Genomic DNA, 24,837 nt, shown 5'->3' on the forward strand with positions numbered 1-24,837 from the left:
TAATAACAAATGATGATGGTGACAATAGGCATCCTTATTTTGTTTTTTATTTCAATGTGAACAGTAATAGCTATTATTACATATAAGATTTTTTGTTTTCATGTATTATTTATTCCTCACAGTAAACATAAGAGATATGTACTATTATTATCTCCATTTTACGAAACCAAGGCCCAGAGAGATTAAGTAACTTGTTCAAGTCTGCCCTAAAGTGACTGAGTTAAGATTTGAATTGAAGCAGTTTGACTACAAAGCATGTGTACTCAGTCATCTTATCACAGTGCCTTCCTATGTGATTCTCACTTGAGACTACCATGGTAGTAACTCTTACCTGTTACCTCCACATTCATGTATGTTACTAAATTTATGTTAAAATTTCGATCTAATACTAGCTAAATTTTTATCAATAAATCATTATTTTTTACATTACATGTCTTTTAAAAATGTCAAATGTGAATTTTATTTCTATAAATTTACTATAATACAGACAAGCAAAATAAGTTCTTTTGTTATTGGACAATGTCTTAGAATTATCAAGTATAAATTTTATTGCTATATAAGGAAGTGTTGAAGGAGCAGGGAATATTTTCAGGTGCTCATCAAACCCAATCACTTTTTTTTTCACATTGAGGTGAAATTCACATAACATAAAATTAACCATCTTAAAGTTCACAATTCAGTGGCATCTAGTACATTCACGATGTTGAGCAACTATCACCTCCATCTGGTTCCAGAACGATTTCATCATCCCCAAAGGATATCCCACATGCATTAAGAAGTCACTCTCCATCTACTGCCCCCCCTCCAGCCCCTGGCAACCACAAGTTGTTTTCTGTCTCAAGGGATTTACCTCTTCTGGATGTTTCATATAAATGGAATCATGCAATATATGACCTTTTGTGTCTGGTGTCTCAATTAACATAATAATTTTGAGGTTCATTTATGTTTTAGCATGTATTAGTACTTCACTTCTTTTTTTTTTGCTGAATAATATTCCATTGTCAGTTGATAGGCATTCAGGTTATTTCCACCCTTTGGCAATTGTGAATAGTGTTACTAAGAACACTGATGTACAAATGTCTGTTTGAATACCTACTTTCAATTCTTTTGGGCATTTTCTAAAAGTGGAAATGCTGGATCATATGGTAATTCTATGTTTAAGTTTTTGAGTAACCACCAAACTTTTTTATTGTGGCTGCACCCTTTACGTTCCCACCAGCAATGTATAAAGTTCTAATTTCTCCACATCCTCACCAGCTTTTGTTATTGTCTGTATTTTTTCCTATTATAGCATCCTATCTGGGGTGAAGTGCTATTTCATTGTGATTTTTTTTTTTTTTTTTTGGCTGCACTGCATGGCATGCAAGATCTTAGTCCCCCAACCAGGGATCAAACCTGCACCCTGCAGAATCTTAACCACTGGCCTGCCAGGGAAGTCCCTGTATTTCATTGTGATTTTGATTTGTGTTTCCCTAATGAATATCTTTTCATATGCTTGTTGGCTATTTGTATATCTTCTTTGGAGGAATGTCTATTCAAGTCCTTTGCACATTTTTTTTGACTGTATAAAAATGAAAATTTATTGGCTATTATCTCTCCTGTGATTTCCTTCTCACTTTTACTAAATAAATCACAGGGTTTTCTAAAGCAGAGAGTTAGTACTTCAACTCCCAGAATATTTTTATTGCATATTAGTGTCAAGATTGTGCCAAAGGAAAGAACACTAGACGGTTTTCTGTTGCATGGTAATATTATAATATTAATGATGAACAAGTGATTCTGAGAGGAAAAGCATACTTGTATGAGAAATGCTGAAGTCGTTGACACTAAAGAATGATTAGTATTAGGATTAAGGTCAGAGAGAGTGGGGTGGTCAGGAGAGTTACAACAGGTAGGAAGAGGGAAGGAGGGAAATTCTTAAGCTGAATAATCAGGACAGCTCCTTTGATTCCCTCCTTTTGCTTTTCCCCAACTTCAAAATTACTAGTGTTATTGCCAGAGTATTATTAACTTCAAAGCTGGGATCGTTTGCCCATTTTTTAATTGGGATTTTGTTTTGTTTTGTTGAGTTCTAAGAGTTCTTTTTATATTCTGGATACATACCCTTATCAGATAAATGATTTGTAAATAGGTTGTTCTCCCATTCTATAGGTTGTCTTTTCACTTTTTGATGCACGAAAATTTTTAATTTTGATGAAGTCCAAATTTTTTTTTCTTATGCTTTTGGTGTCATTTCTGAGAATCTATTACTAAATCCAAGGTCATGAAGATTTACCCTTACATTTTCTTCTAATAATTTTATAGTTCTTACGCTTAGGTGTTTGATCTATTTTGAGTTAATTTTTGTATAACATGTGAGATGGGGGGCCATGTTGATATCCAGTTGTCCTGGCACTGTTTGAAGAGATGATTTATACCCCTCTGAATGATCTTGGGACCCTTGTAAACATTAACAGTTGGATGAGATTATTTCAGGACTTTCAGTTCTATTCCATTGATTTAGATGTCTGTCCTTATGCTAGCACCACAGTTTTTAATTACTGTAGCTTGATAGTAAGTTTTGAAATGAGGAAGTGTGAGTGCACCAACTTTTTCTTTTTCAAAATTGTTTTGCCAATTCAGGGTCCTTTTCAATTCAATTTGAATTTTTGGATCAGCTTTTCTATTTCTGCAAAAAAAGGCCTTTAGGATTTTGATATGGATTGCATTGAATCTGTAGATTGCTATGGGGAATCTTGCCATCTTAACAATATTAAGTCTTCCCATCCATGAACCTGTGATGTCTTTCCCTTTATTTAGGTCTTCTTTAATTTCTTTCAGCAATGTTTTATAGAAGTTTTGTGTCTACTTGGTTAAATTTATTCCTAAGTATTTTATTCTCATTGATGCTATTGTAAATGGAAAGTTTTCTTAATTTCATTTTTAGATTGTTCATTGTTAGTGTATAGAAATTTAATACTTTAAAATATTTTTGTATTGTACCTGCAACTTTAGTGAATTTATTTATTAGCTCTAATAGTTTTTTGGTATTATTTATGGTTTTCTATATATAAGATCATATCATTGGTGAATAAAGATAATTTTACTTCTTCTTGTGCAATTTGGATGCCTTTTATTTCTTTTTCTTGCCTAATTCCTTCAACTAGAGTTTCCAGTACTATGTTGAATAGAAGTGGTGAAATTGGGCATCATTGTTCCCGATATTAGGGAGAAAACTTTCAGTCTTTTACCATTGAGTGTAATGTTAGCTCTTGGTTTTTCATAAATATCCTTTGTCAAGTTGAGGAAGTTCCATTCTATTCCCAGTTTTTTTAGTGTTTTTTGTTTTTGTTTTTGTTTTAGCCACAGAAGGGTTTTGGATTTTGTCAAATCCTTTTTCTGTAACAATTGAGGTGATCATGGGTTTTTTTTTCCCCCTTCATTCTATTAATTGAGTGTATTACATTGATTGCTTTTTGTATGTTGACCCATTCTTGCACACTTGGGATATACCCCACTTGGTCATGTCTTATAATCATTAAAATTTGCTGCTGGTTCAGTTTGCCAGTAATTTGTTGAGGATTTTTACATCTATATTCATAACAAAAATTGTCTATAGTTTTCTTTTCTTGTAATGTCTCTATCTGGCTTTGGTATCAGAGTTATGCTGGCCTCACAGAATGAGTCAGGAAGTGTTTCCTCTTCTTCTATTTTTTGAAAAGTTTGAGAAAGATTGTTCGGTAGAATTCACCAGTGAAACCATCTGGTCCTGGACTTTAATTTGTTGGAAGGTTTTTGATTACTGATTCAATCTCTTGCTATAGGTCTGATCAAATTTTCTGCTTTTTCTTAGGTTTGTTTTAGTAGTTTGCTTGTATTTTAAAATGTAATTCTTGACATTTACACTCAGTTTTGTTAGCCATTTAAAACTTATTTAGACTATTATTTATGTTTAAATAGTTTCATTGCATACCACTTTTACTCATCTATTTTTATACTTTAACTTTTTATTTTGGAGCACTTAATTGCATCTGCAAATAATTTTTCTAGAAGGTTATTTCATGTATGGTGGGTTTTCTGAGCTGCGTATATCTGTGATCCCCACTGCAGAGGAGACATGCAGAGTTCTGAGCCAAAAGGAGAGGATGCCCCTGTTCTCTCTTGTGTAGGCTCATTGTCAAGGAGTTCTTTGTGTGTCTCTTAGCTTCATGGAGTCACCTGTGAAAAGTGTTCCTTTAGCTTCTGTCTGTAGAAGCTTCTAAGGACCAGGCACCAGTGTCTGAGACAGATTCCACCGTTTTCCTAATCATCCAACCTTCCCACTGTTGTCTGCCTGAAACCCTCTCTGCATTTCCTGCCCAAATTGACCATTGGGAGCTCTGCCGACAGGTCAGCATTTGCTTCCAGAATCTGTCAGAATATCTTTTTCTGGGCACAAACTTACACATCTGCTACATTTCTAATTAAATATTTTATAGCATATGTTTAGGTGTGCTTTTATTTTCACTGATTTTTTTTTCCTGGAACATGACAACGCAAACCCTTTTAACTTACCTACACCTTTAAAAAAATCAGTTAAATCATTTTGTATCCAGCTACTCACTTTTGCTTTTATGTAATTTACTTTTGTATTAAAAAACCATCAATTATCCTCACATTGTCTCTTCATTTTCTCTGATTTTATTACTATCTTCCCATTGCTTCCACCTCCATCCCCCCCATCGCTCTTTGGTCATTTTCCTCTATATTTTGGAAGACCTTATGATTTGTCCTCTACCATCTGATTTAATTTTCTTCATTAACATATTTTAAAATCTGCTTTTTAAGATGTATTTAAATATTTTAATACTATTATTGCATTTTATTTTTGTTCGAACCTTCTTAGTTGATTCAGTTTGTTTCATTTTTATCTTGAAGTTTTCAACTCATTATCTTTACTCTGCATGGATTTCTATATTTTTGGGCAGAAATCATATCTTCTTGCATCTTGTGAGCACATCACACAATTAAAAAAAATTTATTCCTTTGGTATTTCAGAGTGTTGTCTCTTTTCCGTTATCCTGCAATGGTTTTCCATAGGCCTTAAGTTGCCTTTTTCTCTTTATTCATGAAATGAAAATGTTCTTTAAATCTAGAAGTTAATTCTAATATAAAATAAAAATTTTAAAAAAATCATTAAAATTATATGACCTTAAAAAAAAAGTCTAGAAGTTTATGAACTGAATGCATTTGTGGGCTTCTTTTACCCTGCACTGTTTTCCAGAGCCCTATCTATTGAGTAGGTTGACTTGCCAATCTCTGAGTCTCACTTCCTGGTTCTAGCAAGTTTTCACTATGGAATCCCTATTTCACTGTAGTGTAATCTTCTTCAGTACCCATGGTATGGTTTTCTAAAATGTTGAACTAATGAAAAGTATGAAAAGCTGTAGGTTTCTTTTTGTACTGTTTTATCCCCTATTTATTTTACTTTATATTTTTAACTTATTTTCTTAATGGTTACCTTTGAAATTATAATTAACATCCTAACATAATAATCTGGTTCAGATGTATACAACTTAATTTCAATAATATAAAAAATTTGCTCCTGTATAGCTCTGTTCCCTACTCTTTGTGATGCTATTGTCATGTAAATTACATTTTTAATGCAATATGTGTCCACCAATACATATTTATAATTATTGCTTTATTCATTTTTCTTTTAAATCAGATAGGAGAGAAAAGTTACAAACAAAAATTTTATTTGTATTGTCTTATATATTTACCTATTTACTTTTACCAGTGCTCTTTATTTTTCATGTGTATTTGAGTTATTGTCTAGTGTCTTTTCATTTCAGCCTGAAGACTCACTTTAGTGTTTCTTGTAGGGCAATTATATTAGTGACAAGCTCTCTTAGTTTTGTTTATTTGGGAATATCTTCATTTCTCCTTCATTTTTTTTTTTTTAATTTATTTATTTATTATTTATGGCTGTGTTGGGTCTTCGTCTCCGTGCGAGGGCCCCCCCCAAGCTGTGGCAAGCGGGGGCCACTCTTCATTGCGGTGCGCAGGCCTCTCACTGTCACGGCCTCTCTTGTTGCCGAGCACAGGCTCCAGACGCGCAGGCTCAGTAATTGTGGCTCACGGGCTTTGTCGCTCCGCGGCATGTGGGATCCTCCCAGGCCAGGGCTCGAACCCGTGTCCCCTGCATTGGCAGGCAGACTCCCAACCACTGCGCCACCAGGGAAGCCCTCTCCTTCATTTTTGAAGGATAGTTTTAGAACTATCCTGGATTTAGAATTCTTGGTTGACATTTTTTTTCTGTTAGCACTCTATATATGTCATCCCACTGCCTTTTAACCAGCATGGTTTCTGATGAGAAATCAGTTGTTAATCTTACTGAGGATTCCTTATAGGTGATGAGTTGCTTTTCTCTTGCTGCTTTCAAGATTCTCTCTTTGTTTTTGAATAGTTTGACAGTTTGGTTATGGTGTGCTTAGCTTCTTTGATATGGAGATGATTTCACCAGGGAAAATTTCTGCCATTATTTCTTCCAATATCCTTTCTGCCCTCCCCTCTTCTTTTGGAACTCCCATTTTGCTTGATGGTGTCCCACAGGTCTCTAGGGCTCTGTTCAGTTTTCTTCATTACTTTTTCTTTTTCTTTTTGTTGTTCCTCAGACTGAATAACCTCAACTGACCTATTTTCATGTTCACCAATTTTTCTTCTCAGTCTGCTCAAATTTCTATTGAGCACCTCTATTGAATTTTTCATTTCAGTTAATGAACTTTTCAGAATTTCTATTTGGTTCATTTTTATAACTTCTATCTCTTTATTGATATTGTCTGTTTGATGAGACATTATTGTCATACTTTCCTTCAGTTGTTTAGACATGGTGATTTAAAGTCTTTGTCCAATGTCTGTGCTTCCCCAAGGATGGTTCTTTTTATTGTCTTGTTTCCTGTGTTGAGCCATACTTTCTTTGTTCTTTGCATAGCTCATACTTTTTGTTATAAATTGGCCATTTAAAATAATATAATGTGATAATTGTGAAAATAAGATCCTCCTTTCCGCCCCCCCAGGGTTTGTTGTTGTTGCTGTTTTGCTGTTGTAGTTCTTATTTTTATTGTTATCATTTAAAAAATTTTAGTGGCTTTCTTGAACTAATTTTGTAAAGTCTTTATTTGTAGTCATGTATGGCCACTGAAGTCTCTGCTTGCTAATCTTAGTGATCAGGTGATGACTGAATATAGATTTCCTTGAATGCCTGGAACCAATCAATGTCTTTTAGTTTTTGCTAAGGGGCTCTTTTGTGTGTTGGGACACACCTTCAGTGCCCAGGTAGGCAGTTTAGAACTCTGCACTAGCCCTCACTTCCAGCTTGCCTAGAGCCTCAAAGTCAGTCAGGTGTGAAAACTTAGGGCTTCTAGGTCTTTTCTGAGCATGTGCACAGCCCTTGGTATGCACTTCAGTGTAGTGCAAGCACCTGACAATTAGCTTTTTTGATTTTAATGTAATTGCCTAACATTAAACTTTTGATTCCTGAGGCATCCAATTCAAAGACATCCATCTTGACTAAACACATTGCCAGCTACACAACTAGATTAAGAGCCAGACCACCTCACCCATGAAGTTCCCCCTTTTGGAAATCTCTGGTTGATCTAGATAACTGACTGTTTGATTGAACACTTTGATTCCCACCCTTATGTTTTAAATTCATCAATAGTGAGTAAACCTGTAAAACCCTGGGCACCCCACCCTTTATACTAATAAAGGCAGAACCCCAGGTCCATTCTCCCCCTAACCCCCTCTCTCTATCTGCCTGTGATCTCACTGTGTGGCCCCAGGTATGCTGTGTATCTTTCAGGACTCATAAATAATAAGCCTGTCTTTTCAAAGTTCCCAGATGGTTTTGCTGAGGTATACCTTGCAATCATAATGGTGCCTTCAGTCAGCGAAATGTCTGTGGGGGCTTGCCACAAATAGTATGAGCCCAGTTGAGTGCTCACAAGCATTTCTAGGTGATAGCATCACTACTGATAGGCTGAGACTGACTCAGAACAATCAAACTACACATTTATATGGCCTAGTCACTAAAATATTTACTTTATTGTTATCTTTCTTTTTCAAGGCTACAGCTGAGCTGGACAGAAGAGTATGGGAATAGAAAAAACTCATTGTTCTTATTGAGATTCATTAGTCTTTGATGAACAAGTGCTCCTTGGGTTACTATGTCTTTCAACAGTAAATTATGAGGCACAGAGATAAACAAGAAAATATGGCCCACGCACAGAAAAAAATTAATAGAAACTGTTGTTGAAGAAGGACATTGGACTTATTAGACAAATACTTTAAATTTTCATATATTTTTGTCTTCATACTTATTTTATTGGGTAGTTTGGAGAGGCTATTTTTGGCCATTTTGATGCCCTTTAAACCTGGCCTTTTGTGCTCAACACAGTGGTTTTGAGATTCATTCATTTCATTGCTTATATTAATAGCTAACTTTTATTTTGAGAATGGGATCTTAACTGGTTATTGCTGGTATGAAATTTCATTTGTTGAATTTGTTAGGCATGCCTTTTACCTCTACTCTGGTCTGATAGTTTTTCAATTGATTTTCTTTTTTCCACCAAATATATGGTCTAATTAATATATTTCTAGTTACTTTTCACTCAGAAATAGGTTGAATTTTATTGATGATTTTTGTCAGCAATTATTAAAAGGATCATATGAATTTCCATGTTAATCTGTTAATCTCATAAACTGGCAATGAATTATCCATCCAGTTTGGGGAAAAAGTTCCTTTGTCAAGATGCATTGTTTCTAAATATGCTGATTAGTTAGATTTGCAAATATTTTAATTGGGGATTTTTGCATTTATGTTTACAAGTGATGTAAGCTGTAGGTTTCTTTATTAAGATGTTTTTTATCCATTTTTGACATTTTTATGTTACCTACATTAATATGTGGAGAAATTTCTTTTTTTAATCATGATATATTTCAATTGTAGAACACATACTCTTCACTCAGATTTTTCAAAATTTTTTTTTACCATATTCACTTTAGATTGTTTAAATAAATAGAAAATTACAAGTAAAGTAGAGGCCCCCTTTGTATCTCTTTCCAGTAATTCTCATCCACCTCAGATGTGAACAATATCCTGAATTTGGTGTTCATTGTTGTCATGTTTTTTGTTTTTAATTTTTAATTTTATTTATTTATTTTTGGCTGTGTTGGGTCTTCGTTTCTGTGTGAGGGCTTTCTCTAGTTGTGGCAAGAGGGGGCCACTCTTCATTGCGGTGCGTGGGCCTCTCACTATCGTGACCTCTCTTGTTGCGGAGCACAGGCTCCAGACACACAGGCTCAGTAGTTGTGGCTCATGGGCCTAGTTGCTCCGCGGCATTTGGGATCTTCCCAGACCAGGGCTCGAACCCGTGTCCCCTGCATTAGCAGGCAGATTCTCAACCACTGCGCCACCAGGGAAGCCCTGTCATGTTTTTATACTTTAATGATGTATTTATAAAGCTAAAAGGTGGTGAAGAATTTTTTGTAGGCTTTCACATTTAAAATTAACTGTTTAGTTATTATATTTGTAAAAAGTGTAGTCTCTGGAGCCAGATAGTCTTTGTTTGAAATATCTAACTATAATAGCGAATTTTTCTGCTTCTGTTTTCAGTTAGTTTAGTTTTCGTTTTATACCCTTTGTAGCTTTGTCATCAGTGCATACTATATGTCTTCTGAGGGACTTGACTCTTTTTTTTTATTATGCAGTGATCTGATTTTTCCTTCTAATACTTCATGTTTTGAAGTCTGCCTTGTCTGATGTTAATATAGCCATGCCAGTTTTCTTGTGCTAGTGTTTGCATGTTATATTTTCCTTCATCCTTTTACTTTTAACCTACTTGTGTCTTTATACTTAAAGTAGGTTTCCTATAGCAATCATATAGTAGGATCTTGTTTTTTCTGCAGTGTGACAATCTTTGTCTTTTAATTGGAGTGGTTAGCACCATTTACATGCAAGTATTGATATGGTTGGGTTTGTATTTATATCTTGCTATTTGCTTTTTATTTGTCACATTTGTTCTTTGCCCCCTTTTTCCTCTTTACCTGCCTTCTTTTGATTAATTTTTAGCATTTCATGCTATTTCATACTGTTAGCTTATTTACCTTTTTGTTTTATTGTTTTAGTGAGTGCTGTGGGGTTTACAATATGCATATTTAACTTATCCCGGTAAATCGTATATAGTATAAGAAACTTATAGCAGTATAACTCTTTTTCCCTTCTTCTGTTGTTGTGATCTCATTTGTGTATACTTCATATCTATATAAGTTATAAATCTCAAAATATATCATTTTTAATTTAAACAGTCTGTTATATTTAAAAAAACTTCAAAAAGGGAAAAAGTCTTTTTTATTTACCTACTTTTTAAATCATTTTATCATTCATTTTCATTGTGTGCATTCAAGTTTTACTCCTTCTGCTTGAAGAATTTCCTTTAACATTTTTTGTAATGCAAGTTTGATGGCAATAAATTTTTCACCTTTTGTTTGCCACAAAAGTATTTCACCTTCAGTTTTAAAAGAGATTTTTGCTGGATATGGTATTCTATGTGGACAGTTGTTTTCTTTCAGTACAGGTACTCTAAATATGTTGCTTTATTGTCTTCTGTCTTGCACTGTTCTGACACAAAACCTGCAGTATTAATTTGTGGTAATTAGTTGCCAGTAATTCTTTATGTCTTTGTACTTATTGTTTCTCTGGATGCTTATTATTTATTATTTCCTGTATTACTGTTTTTTGTTTTTTTTTTCATTTTGATTATAATGTGCTTGGCACAGTGTTCTTTGTGTGTTTCTGCTTGCGGTTCATGGAGCTTTTTGCACCAGGGGTTGATAGTTGTCATCAAATTTAGAAAAATGTTGGCTATTTTTTTGTACAAATATTTTCTGCTCTCTTCACACCCTCCTTTCTGTGACTCTAATTAAATATATGTCAGTTTGACTGTTTGTTAATTTTGTTTCAATTTTTATTTCTCAGGTGATTTATTTTGTATGGTTTCTATTGCTATGTCTTTAACTGATCTTTTCTTCTGAAGTATTTTCTCTGATATTTATGCCACTCAGTGAAATTTTTATTTCAGATAGTGGACATTTTATCTGGACATTCCATTTGATTCTGTTTTTTATCTTACATTTGCTCCTCATTATGTTTACATCTTTGAAATTTATAATATTTATGTTAGAAGTTTCAAGATCCTTATCTCTTAATTCCAATGTCTCTGCTATTTCTGGGCCTTTCTCTGTTTTTTTCTTCTGGTTATGTGTTACATACTCATGCCTCTTCATATGATTAGTAACTTTGATTAGGTGCTGTGAATTTTACATTGTAGAGTACTGGATTTTGTTGTCTTCCTTTACAAAGGGTCAGAGTTTGTTCTGTTAGGCATTTAAGCTACTTGATCTTTTTAAGTATTATTTTAAAGTGTTGTCAGTGTCCAGAGAAGTTATTACTCTAGGACTAATGTATGATCCGTCTGAGGTTTGTAATGAATGTATTGGGTTGGCCAAAAAGTTCATTCGGTTTTTTCCATACGATCTTACGGAAAAACCCAAACAAACTTTTTGGCCAACCCAATACCATGTAATAAGAATGTCTGGTGGGAGATCTAATGATTACTAGCATTGTGTGAGCTCTGGGAATTGTGGCTTCAGCTCTTTGGTAATTGCTTTCTTTCCCCCAGCAGTTTTTCTTTGTCCGGCCTCATGGGTTTCACCATGGTACACACAGATTGGTGTTCAGTCAAAGACTCAAGGATTCTATGCAGATTTCTGGAGCTCCTTCTCTATGCAGCTCCCTCCTCCCCATAATGTGCCCTACAAACTCTACCCTCTTTGTCTTTTCCGTACTCTAATTTCTGTCTGTTTAACTCAGTGAGATACTTGGGCTTTGTGTGATTTCTCTCTCCTTGTGTTGTGGTCTAGAAATTGTGCAAGGCAGAAATCTGGGGTGATTTAGCTCTTAGCCTTTTTTGTTTCCATTCTCTTAGTCATTATAGTCTTGCACTGCCTGTTGTCCAACCCTAAAAGAGTTGTCCTTATATTTTGTCTAATTTTATAGTTATTTTTAAGTGAGCAGAAGTAGAAGCTAGTAACTTCAGTTGAATCTTTTTAATTAAGCAAAGTTAGAAAAGCAGGATTTTAAAGTACAAGGAATGCTCATATTTTGCTACTGACATTACTAAAAGGCTAGAGGAGAAAGGGACCTTAAAAAGTCATGAGCATCCATTTTAAGGATGATAAAACTGAGGTAAAGGGAAGCAAGATAACTTGCCTGTTGGTGTCTGGTCTGTGACTTTACAAATTGGGCAGAAGCTGGGTCTCTTTATTCCTATTCATTGTTAGACACTGTAGTGCACTATCTTCTTACCACTTCAACTGAGTTCAGAATATATCATAGCAATTAGCATTAGTAATGATAAAAATGACACTAACAGTTCTACCCATTAACGTTTTTTAAAAATATTTATTTATTTATTTATTTGGGTGTGCTGGGTCTAGTTGCGGCATGCAGTTTCTTGCTGTGTGCGGGATCTTCGTTTTGGCATGTGGGATCTTTAGTTGTGTCATGTGGACTCCTTTAGTTGTGGCATGCAGGCTCTTAGTTGTTGCATGTGGGATCTAGTTCCCTGACCAGGGATTGAACCCGGGCCCCCGGCATTGGGAGCACGGAGTCTTAACCACTGGACCACCAGGGAAGTCCCCCCATTAACATTTAAAGTATATTTATATTCCTTCTTGCTCTTGGTTAGATTAAATTTTACTTTTGATTTTATCTTTCTTGCGCAGCCATTTAAAAGCAGTGTTTTATAGTATCTGATTTAGTATTACCTAATTGTCTTATTAAATCTGATGATATATCTATAGAGCCCAGTAATTTAAAAAGCCTTAAAATTGGAACAATAGGCAAAATATTTTTATTGTATCTTTTGTTCTATATTTCTCATTTACTGCATTATACTGACTAGCATTTTACTGCATTGAATAATATGTCTCAGTGATTTTTAAAATTGACATTATTTTAATTGTTTTCTTTTTCTCCTTCAAGGATATTTCTTTAATGGGAAAAGTGTACTGGCAAAAAACACCGCAAGTGCAAGCAGAGCAAGGACTGCAGATAAGTATTAAGGAACCTCAAATGGTAAAGTCTTTAATAAAAATCCTCCTTGACTATATTGAAGTAATAGTCTGCTTCTGTTGCTTGAATGTTTATCTAGAGAGTTAAAAAAAATCTCCTCTGATAGAGGCGTGTTTAACTGTAAGCACGTCTAATCTAATACCACATTGAGAGTCTTGGCTATTTTGGCTCACCATTGCTGCCTATCATAGACCTTTGGAGCTAAGGCCCAAAACTCATTTCGGAAGGAAAAGATTTTAACAATTCTTCTGGTCTAAAGACATTTAGATCTAGAAGGTAGCTGGAGAATTAATTAAAAATTATTAGCTTCTAAGAAAGCATCACCTTATTCTTTATTTACCTAGAAGAATTGTGAAAAGCATTGACAAGGGGCGTGTTTTGTAGAGAAATATGGACACTTGGTGACAGAAGTTTGTTTCAGAAATAGAACTTCCTTTTCATCCATCATTGGCAAAATACTTACGGGATTCAAAGCAATCTGGAACATATTCCTTGTGAATGCGAAGTGTCTCCCTGTGTGTAGAAATCCACATTTATATCAAACAAATGATGGCACGGTGATCCGTCTTTTACAAAGGATTTGTAAAATGATATCATTAAATAACAAGCTCCTTTATTTCCTGAAAATATGATTCCACACACATAAAAATGCAGATCACAATTCAGTTTTAGGATAATATATCATGTTTAGAAAATGTATTGAATCTTTTCTTTTCCCAAAAATCATGGATCCTGTAATGTTAGAGTTACTACAAATGGTTGACTACTAGAGTTTGAGATGCTTCTGGGTTGAGATCATGTATTTTTCTCCTCTGTATTCTCATCGTCTGTCTCAAGACCTAGGATATATGGCACAAGATGTGGATAAATCAATTTTGAAGCCTTACCACATATGCTATGGGCTTAAAACTGATATCTAGGGTAGCTGCCTCTAGGTGACACCATTTACAAGTAGATATCAAAACCTCTGAACTGTAAGTTTCTAATAGGTATAATAAACTGATAATACAAGATCAGCTAGGTTCAGAAAAATAGAAATCTTCATTAGTAGGATAAACTTGACTTAATACCATTCACTGAATATTCATATAAAGTATAAGAAAAGATTATTCCATTTTGAAGGAAACTATGAAAAAGGCCAATTACCAGATACCTGGCTTATACATCATCTTGATTATTTAGAATAAACATTTAAACAAAAATATTAATTGCTTTGTAATTCTGTAGGAACCATACCCTCAGCTTTGACATTTGCAAGCAATTACTGGACCTCTTCTGGTCACTGGCTTTTTAAGAGGAAGCTTCCCACTTCTTTAGATGTATAATACCTTTTAAGATGATACCTGGCCATGGTAAAAAAGCTCCTCTGTGGTTATCTTTAATTCCAAACACATTTTTTGGGTACCTGCTCTGTGCCAGAGAACAGAACTCTATCTGTTCATTGTACCTATCCCTTAGACTTGTAGATGCTTCCTGGACTGAGATTTGTCTGTGCAGCACTGGCCAACAAGCACCCATCTGGAGAGGGCCTGCTCTTTCTAAGTGGTACCAAGCACTCTACCAATAGAGCATGGCAGCCTCAGTTGTGAGCATCTCAGTGCCACAGGCCAGAGTGCTCTTAGTTCTTTGATGTAATTTATTTTCTTTTAAAAAAGAGCATTCTTAATGCAATATCTTTCCAAGTACCCACCATTTTAAATATAATTGTTTTTGAATCATCATGGAGAATGATTTCCTCTCATACTTATCAAAAAAATCAAGGAATTCATTCATTCCTTTTCCTATGATGTGGTGAGCAATGTTTTAGACATGGTTGATACAAAGATAGAAAATACAGCTCTTGCACTTGAGGAACTCATTGTATAGAGTAGACCAGTATATGAAGAGACAAAGTACAATACTGTTTAATAAATATTCTAAATAGAGACTAATTACATAGTAGAGAAAAAATGTATATAATTTCCTTTCATTCATTCACAAATAATTGCACAAGTTCTACAATGTTCTAAGTGCTTGAGGTATAAAAGACAGGTGAGACACAATTTCTTTTTTAAGGAATTCTCAAACGTGAAGGTTTTTTTTTTTTTTTTAAATTAATTTTATTTATTTATTATTTTTGGCTGCGTTGAGTCTTCATTGCTGCACGCGGGCTTTCTCTAGTTGCGGCGAGAGGGGGCTACTCTTTGTTGCGGTGCAAGGGCTTCTCATTGCGGTGGCTTCTCTTGTTGTGGAGCACGGGCTCTAGGCACGCAGGCTTCAGTAGTTGCGGCTCGCGGGCTCTAGAGCTCAGGCTCAGTAGTTGCGGTGCACGGGCTTAGTTGCTCCACGGCATGTGGGATCTTCCCGGACCAGGGCTTGAACCCGTGTCCCCTGCATTGGCAGGCGGATTTTTAACCACTGCGCCACCAGAGAAGCCCTGAAGGTTTTGAAGTACTCAAAATTTTTGGTCTCAGGATGGCTTTAAACCCTTAAAAAATATTTTAAGGACCCAAAGGAGTTTTTGTGTGGATTCAATCAATCAATATTTACCATACTAGAAACTGAAACTGAGAAAAACAGAAATTATTTATTCATTCATTTAAAATAATAACCAGCCTGTTACGTATTAACATAAAACATATTTTTAGGAAAAAAATAATGTGCAAAACAAAACAATTCAGTGAGAAGGGTAGGATTGTCTCACACTTTTTGCAAATCTCTTTAATATCTGGTTTAATAGAGAGCTAGATTCTCATATCTGCTTTTGCATTCAATCTGTTGTATGTGTTCTTTTGGTTGAAGTATATTAAGTAAGTCTAGTCTGATACAGATTAGAAGGGAGTCATTTTAATAACCTGTTTTTTACATAGTTATGGATGGTCGTCTTTGTTAGTACACCAAAACTCCACAAGTGATAGTTTCTTAAAGATTAGTTGCAGTGGAGAATCTGAAACCAGATAAATGAACTTATTGTGTATCATTACTTTAAAATTAATTGATCTACCTTGCTCCTTGAACAGACCTTTAACCCCCTGCATGATTTTGTACCTCATGTGTTAATTACTTGAAAAGTATTGACTCACTGTTCTACTCCCCGGTACTTTTCCATCATCAATGTAAATGTCAACACAGTGAAAAAGGAAAATAAGCCTTAATATTATTATGAAAATAGTTCTGACATTGTAGATCCCCTGAAAGGGCCTAAACTGCCAGGAGTCTGTGGAGCACATTTTGAGAACCAGTAGTCTATTGTGTGGGCGAAAAAAAGGGTAAGGGCTTCCCTGGTGGCGCAGTGGTTGAGAATCTGCCTGCTAATGCAGGGGACACGGGTTCGAGCCCTGGTCTGGGAAGATCCTACATGCCGCGGAGCAACTGGGCCCGTGAGCCACAATTACTGAGCCTGCGCGTCTGGAGCTTGTGCTCTGCAACAAGAGAGGCCGCGATAATGAGAGGCCCGCGCACCGCGATGAAGAGTGGCCCCCGCTTGCCGCAACTAGGGAAAGCCCTCGCACAGAAACGAAGACCCAACACAGCCATAAATAAATAAATAAATAAATAAATAAATAAATAAATAAAGGGTAAGAGAGTACAATTTGGATTCAGGTTGTTTAGGTTCAAACACTGTCCTGCTACTTAGTCTCAGTATGACCTCGGGCATGTTACTTAACTTCGCTAAGCCTCAGTTTCTTCATCCATAAAATGGGATTACAAAGAGCTCCTCTACTTCATGGAGTTGTGGTGAAGATTAAAATTAAATGAGATAATGCTCATATATGTTGACAATTATAGTGATGATTACTTAGACGAATGTAATATAGTGTGATATATGCTAAAATAGAGCAGGCCACAGGGTAGTGATAAGATCACTAATGGCTTTCTGGGTAGGCGAGGCTGGCAGAGTCCTGAGAGGGTCAGTTGAAGCTGGAGGATTACCCTTTCCCTCTCAAGCTTTTGAAGGGTGGAATCTTCATCTATACAGTCCCCCCAGCTAGACCCTGGGAGAGTGTGTTGAGGAAGCCAGGAGCAGACAGGGTCAAAAGAAAGGGAGTGATGAACAGTTCCAAAACCTATGGAACATAAAATGAATGAGTTTGTCATAGGTAGACAATAAAGGCTCATAACACATGTAACCCTTGTGTAGCTATTCTGCCATTTTATGGAAGGACTTTTTTTAACCCCTTTTTTACCAATGAGGAAAATGAGGCTAAAAAGGGTTAAGTAACTTGACCAAGATTACACACCTATTGATAGACACATCCAGGATTTGTATTAAGAGCTCTTACTCTTTCCCCAGCACCACTGAGTAGCTTTATAAAAACACGAGCTCTAGATTAAAGTTATGTTTTACAAAAGTATATTTCTTGGTTTAGCCATTCTTTCCTACATAATAAAGAAACTTAATTAGTATTTGGAACTACTATATGCCATCTTTACCCTTTATTTTACTTATTAGCAAATGAGTGTGCCAGAGAGCAAAGTGATACAATTGCATTTTCAAGTCATTCTATAAAATTCAGATTCTATGTAAATCAGACTGGTTTTCTGATCTGTTAATTTGAGGCAGTGCTCATAATCCCAAATAATCTTGGTTTAAAATTGGGTAATACCCAAAATATGTCTGTAAAGATACTTTCTTAAAGGCTAGGTGAGACACACATTAAGTCAGTGAGATGTTTTTAAGAAACACAAAACAGGTGTAGGAGTGATATTTTGTGAGAATTTTTCATTAGGGCTTGGTATAGAGCTGGGGTGTCTGGGTGGTCTTCTTGGGGCCTCTGTGTAAGCTCTTCTCTGAGGGACTGAAGTCATGCTTCTGGAAGAGCATTTGGCTAGCGGGCATCTCATTGCTTAGGACCAAAGAACCTCAGGTTGGGCAGAGGTCATATATTTCAGTGGGTCTTGATTCTGTGTGAGTGTGGGTGAGAATCAGGGTAAGATTGGAGTCTTGTTATTTCCTTAGAGTTGTTGCATAATACAGGGGGGTAGCAGTATTTTCTGAGACAAGGGCCAACGAAAATAATTTGCCACGCTTCACGTTTTTCTTAAGTCAGTTTGAGTTTCTTTTTCTAAATCTTCACTTATTACCTCTGCTTAATTTCAGTCACGCATTTTCATAGTCATTTGTTGTCAGAGAGAAAACATTGCATAACTTAAAACTTTGGAAGGACCAATAAAAAGAGCATATTTGTACATTTACGTTTCCCAACAGAATGTGCTTGAGAAGCTTCCTGAAGCTGTATCACGTATTTTCCAGATTGAACAAGAGGACGTATCGGAATGGGGCGTCCCAGATGCAGAAAGCATATTATTTAAACCTCAGGAAACTTTGGAAGTTCAGTCAGCAGATGAATCAAGTAAACCTTTGGAAGGTGAACAGCCCATTGGTGATTCAGAAACAACCAAGCGGCTGTCTTTAAAGGTAAAACACTACTTATGTTGGAAACAGAGTTATGAGAGTTGAGGATGTGTAGGTGTGAAGCTATGGCCCAGAAAGGGCCAAAGCCTGTGCGAGGGTTCACCCTGAAAAAAGGGCCTTATATGTGAAAGCTGCTCCTTTGGGAAAAGGGGACTTCTGTTTTTTCAGAGATTTTAGTCTCAAACCTAATTGCAACTCCGGGGAGAGAATAAAGATTTTTAAGGAGTGAGGGAACCTCAGGGCTTTCAGAAATTGACCAAGAGTCTTCCTGTTACCATCTTGAGAGAGTCAGGAACTGTAGCCCAGGGACCTGGACTGAACTTTGTAGCCTTTGCCCCATTTAGGTTTATCCTACTCCCTGAGTTTTTTCCTACTGTGAGAATTTTATTTTATTTATAATTTTATTCCACTTTATTTATGCATAATTTTCATAATTTTACCATATTTGTATATTGCCTTACTATTACTTACTTAGTACATTTCTTTAATTTGAGTCACTTTTTGACTTGAATAAATGAGTTTATTTAAAAATAGATATATTATTATTAGGATTTTCAAAAAAGCCACTTTTTCCTGAACCACAGCTTACTGTCTTGGTATTATCTCCAGCAGTCTATTCTGACAGATTTAGATGGATACCCCTTCTTGGGTAAACAACTCTTCTAGTCAGTCCCTCTCCTTCTGGGTTTACCTCTCCCCACCAATGACCATGATCCTACTACTGTGCTTCGCCCAAGTGAACTAGCCATTAACAGTTCTTCAAGTTTTACCCCAAAATCCCAACTCTGAAACCTTAGATTTATCCATGACCTTATTGTTTTCTTGCCTCACAAAATATCAGCCTCCAAGGCCTAGATTCCTCCTAAATATTATTGCTTATAATTTTTTTCTTCTTTTTACAGTTGACCTTATGTCTGGATTAGTACAGTTGCCTCCTGGTTTTTATTCATTTCTCAAGTCCTACTTTCTTAGGTTCATCTTGCATGACACTAGCATACAGATCTTCCTGCAATAATAGATCATAAGGAAGATCCACAAGTAACAGGTGACACCACTGCTGTCGGGGGAAGGGACTTATGCTGTGATTGGTGAATGACTCCATCAGACGTCATGCTGTCTTCCTAAAGCTCACATTTGGGGTATGAAGTGAAGCCTGCCAAGGCTGAGTAACCCCACTCATTGCTAACTACTGCAGGTGCAGCCTGTGTGTTAGGCTGACACCTTCTAGGTGTGGAGAACTTAGAAGGCATCTTTTAAAACAATGGCATCTTGAAAGAGTGTTAGGTTTGTGGGTACAGGTAGTGTTTTTATGTATTCTCCTACCTGAACATTGGGACTTTGGAAATAAAAAGAGGGGCAAATGATTAGCTACTAAATGTGTCAAAGAAGGAAATGGATTTTCTGATCAGTGATTTAACCACAATGGCCTGTCAGGAATTTGAATCCCTCATTGAAAAAGTCCCATAATGTTCATTCTTTTGGTTTGCTGTGGCTGATATTAACTATTATTAAGAAATATGCAAAATTATTTATTTTTGGTAAAAACAGTCATTTCCTAAGGTAACTAGAATTACCATGAGTGCTTACCATGTTCCAGCCACTTTGCTAAGTATTTTACATATGTTATCTTTTTTTTTCGCCTGATAACAACCCTATTATTACTCTTATTTTATAGTTAAAAAAAATGAGTCATGAAGAAGATAAATAATTTGCCCAGGTACAACCATATGGCTAAGTTGTAGAGTCAGGACTTGAACTGAGGTGGTCTAATTCTGGATCCTTCACTCTTTGCCGCTTTGCAGCACTGCCCTTTCATAACAACAATTAACAGGTATCTGGTTAAGTACAAGACTCACAGTGGCAAAAAATGACTATGGATGGAGTGTTCCTCACTTATCTAGGGGGAATGGTTTGATGAGAGAGACTTAGAGAACAGATTAAGAGGATTTCTAAACTGAAACCAGAAGTGTTTCAAAAGGAGGAGAAGAGAATGTCTGATAAGACTTTATGGTTTATAGTTGTGGGACACATCAGAAGTGCCAGAGGAAATAGTGCTGGAAGTTTTCTGACTCATCCCACCAAATCTTCACCTTGGATTTCTTTTATTTGTGGTAACATGTCAAGATCAGTCCTTACCCGTGAGCTTTACCCTGTTTGGACATTTGAGACCATAACGTTAGTCTCTAGCATCTCTGGGACAGCAATGAGGAACAGTATACTCCAGCAAGCCAGGCCGGACTGGGGCGACAAGAAAACCTCCCCTGACATCACTCAGAGAAGTGGCACAGAGGTGTGATAAAGGAGAAATGCAGGACTTTCACTGCTCAGATGCATGCCAGACAGTCTCATTCAGCAAAAAAAGTAGAGAATTTAATCAGTTGTTACTTTATTGACCATTTCTATCCTTAGAAGCTCATTAGTATGATAAAGGTTATTAGGTCTCTGGTCTAAGTCATGACCAACAGAAGGAGAAGTTAGATAATAGCGACTCTGTGAAGAAATGACTGACAGAAGAACCCATGAGAGGATTGTTGAGCATTTTAGGAGGGAAAAAGTCTGTAAAAAAATATATAGCTAGCACATGTCCTGAGATTCTAAGTGAAGGATGTTTCAGAGATGTGGGATACCCCAAACCCCGCTCCCCCGCCACCCCGCAAATTTTCACAAAACAATTTTGAGTGATCTATTGCATTCAGAGTTTTAAAAGTATACAGAAGATGAAAGAAGAAACACATATCCATAGATAAACATAAAAGTGGCATGTGGCTATAACAATTATATCAGGAGAGCTAAGATCCAAAATGGGTTGAGGCCTGTGCATAATGCTAAGAATAAGAAAGTTTTTTTTTGGTGTTAGTTTTGGAGCAAAGAGAGAAAAAAGGAAGGATAACCCTGTCATTATGGATGAATAGTGTGATGACAACGGATGACAGAGTGGTCTTAATTTATTTTTGGAGAAAGGTTGAGGTTTTAAATAAACAGAACTATGACAAAGAGAAAGGGAAGCTGATAAAATGGTACTTTGCTTCTCTTAAATCTGACAAGGAGGATGATCCTTAGTTTAGAAAGAAGAGAAAAGAATTGATAAAAGAAACTTGAAGCCCGAGATTGGTAAAAGATTTTAAGAGTTAACTTAGATATCTGATCCTGTTGGCTTAGATAGATAGGTTTAAGCCTGCTGTGCCCCTGTCAGCAGCGGCTTTGAGGTGCTGCTGCCATGGGAGAGGTGCTAGGAGCCTGGAGACCGGCAACTGCAAATCTGAGTTTTATTTTTTCTTTTAAGAGTAAGAGTTATGGTTTCTGTAATGTGTGCACTGATCTTGGACAAAACTCTGGAATGATTAAATGAATCATTAAAATAATTGTGTTTGAACCCTTATAAAAGGAAGGAGTAATCACCTGGAGCCAGCATGGGTTCCCTAAGGGCAAGCCATGGAAGACCAACCTTATTATTTATTTACTTTTTTGAGAATTACTAGAACGAACATAAGAAAAGTGTCAGACCTGGGGGTCAACACACGAGTATCGTGGGGAAGAGCCTGGCATACCAGAAAACTTAATAAATATTAGTTATTGTTATTATCTTTTGGATTTCAGCAATCCATTTATGAAAGCCTCCTGATGACAATTTTGTAGACAAGACTACAATCGGGTGAACTGCCAGGTGGATTTATAACTAGTTATGCAAAGGACAATTAGTCATGAAAGTCCCTAGTGGACTGTTATAGGGCTGTGTCCAGTTCAGCTTATTTTCTGATAATTTGGTTGAGAATATGGAAGATTTACTGATTGGATTTGCAGGTAATGTCCAAAATGTGACTGGTAAGATTTGCTTGGTCAGACCTCAGATGAAATTTAATTGGGATAAATGTATGTATGGTTCTTTCCTTGGTTCCACAAACTAAGTGCACAGATATGGGATGGCATGACTTAGAGCAAATGTGGACAAGACTTCACGGTTTTAAGTTATAATTTAGGTTTGTGATAGGAAGATATGTGCAATCATAATTTGCATTGATTGATGATTACCATAAAAGAGGATCATCTTTCTCCTGGTGGATCTGATCACATCACACCTCAAATATTGTGTTCAGATCTGGGTGTCCAACCCCAGGAGAGACACTGACAAATTGGAGACTGTTTGGAAGAGAGCGCTCAGGATGACAGAGTATTTCAAAACTGTGTCATGTGAGGTAGAGTAGAAGGGACTGGGGATGCTTATGTGGGGTAAAGAACGCCCAGGGGAATCAACTGTATTCAAATATTTGTCTGTCAAATGGAAGAGAACCAGATCATTCCTGTATGATCCTGATGTTTGAGTTGAGACTGGTGGATGTAAGTTGTTAGGCTCAATAATAAACAAACAAAAATTCTAACAACTGGAAAGATTTCAAAGAGAAAGTGGCTACCTTTGGATTTATCCAGGTCCTCTGTTTCTGACCATGTTCAAGTCAGGATGGATGGCCTTTGGTGGAGATAATATAGAGGAAATTCAAACATGAACTGGATGGTGAGATGGAATACCCGTACTCTGAGCTTTCCTTATTCATCATCACTTCCTACCGAAGACATTGCAATAGCTCTCTGCTTACAACTGCATCGAGCCCAAACCCTCTACCTAATTTAGAAGAACCTCCCTTTATCTGGCATCCTTCTATTTACTCAGTCATTCTCTGCTTTCCCCAAGGAACACCTCCCTGCTTTCTTCCTTAAATCTAGTCTCAAAAAAGGACAGAGCAACCCACAGAGAAAAATATCTTTAGATGAACTATTGCCATGAATTCTGCAAATTTCCTAAGGAATCTAAGAAAACAATACTCCTAATAGCTATAATGATTAAAAGGCAATTATTTAAGAGACAAAAATGCATTTGATTTTTCCCAAGCAGTGGAAATAGAAAAACAGTATAACTGTAGGAAGCATAAATTGGTAAACATTGTTCAAAATAGTTCTATAAAGCATTAAAGTTCATTTTGACTTGTGCTTGCAACCAGCAGTCATGCCAAACTTTAAGTAGCTAAAGGTAAGTTCTATTAGAAATACCAATCAAGGAGAGTAGATTTATGGAGGGAAAAAAAATCTTATATATTTTTTTAATAGTTTTAAGGCAGTAAATAGAATATTATAAATAAATATGGTACTCGTATTTTTATTGCTATGAAGGTGTATATGGTAGAATTTAGGACAAAATTTAGAGGAAAATATCAACTTCACCTTTAGGATTTATATTCTGTTATAAAATACACATAGAAATTAGGAGTTTAAAAATACTGTGCACCATTAAATAGAGAGAAAGATCTAACGCTTGGCTACAGCTTTCCTTAACGGCGCACTTTATGTTTTTTCCAAGGTGAAATCATCAGAATTGTTGCAAATCAAAGGAAAAGAAGTTAAGCGAAGGCGGAAAAGTAAATTAGGAATTACACAACAGAGACAAAGAAAGATTTCAAAACCTCTGTGTGATCAAAACCTACCTAAAAAAAAGTAACTTCCTTAACTTTACAAATTTAAGTGTCTGAAGAGAAGTTATTCAGTAGCATTGATACCTGAAAGTGTGTTTTTAAAGGAAAACTAAATGTTTTAGAAATTCGTGTCTGAGATCCAACTTAAACCTTCTCACAGGAAGAGTTGGTGGCAGATAGTACAGTTAGGATATGTATGTTGTACTCCACACTTTTTTTTTTTTTTCTGGCCGTGCCACGCGGCATGTGGGATCTTAGTTTCCTGACCGGGGATGGAACCTGCGCCCCCTGCATTGGAAGCGTGGAGTTTTAACCACTGGACCCCCAGGGAAGTCCTCCACACTTCTTTCTACTCTTTTTTTTTTTTTTTTTTTGACCAATGTACTTAGTTTAATGACATAGCAATAGCTAGAATAAAAATGTTAACATATTAGATTTGATATTTTTGGTCACTGAAGTGCCTGATTTGGATTAACTGCTCATTATATTGGTTAATTTTGTTATGATAAAATAAAAGACAACCCAGCACAAAATGTCCATAGGCCAGTCGATTTGGAAATTTAGACGGCCTTATTTTTCTCTGCTATCATTTCATGTTTCATTCCCAGCCCCCCACATATTTTCAATAGGATTTCTTATTACACAGGGGTGCAACCATAATTTTGAATAATACTGTGTAAATGCAGTTTAGGTTTATGGTCTATCTTTTGCCAGTCATCTTGTTGAAACTTATTTTCTCCTTATTTTTCCACTAGGTTTTTATGGGTTGGTTTATTCTAGATTCTTCTTCATTTAACTCTTTATGGGGGCTTAAAGAAGCTTTAATT

At 36.1% G+C, this 24,837-nt stretch overlaps 1 protein-coding gene across 1 annotated transcript in view; it reads left to right on the forward strand.

The window, feature by feature from the left end:
- Window positions 1-24,837, forward strand: part of TTC6 (tetratricopeptide repeat domain 6) — a 213,564-nt gene that overhangs the window by 56,982 nt on the left and 131,745 nt on the right. Inside the window, exons 2-4 of the mRNA XM_057543850.1 lie at window positions 13,064-13,156; window positions 18,342-18,551; window positions 23,899-24,032. Coding sequence (XP_057399833.1) covers window positions 13,064-13,156; window positions 18,342-18,551; window positions 23,899-24,032 — 437 coding nt within the window. The remainder of the gene's footprint in view (window positions 1-13,063; window positions 13,157-18,341; window positions 18,552-23,898; window positions 24,033-24,837) is intronic.

Source organism: Balaenoptera acutorostrata, chromosome 3, assembly GCF_949987535.1.
Source record: "Balaenoptera acutorostrata chromosome 3, mBalAcu1.1, whole genome shotgun sequence".
Lineage (NCBI taxonomy): Eukaryota > Metazoa > Chordata > Mammalia > Artiodactyla > Balaenopteridae > Balaenoptera > Balaenoptera acutorostrata.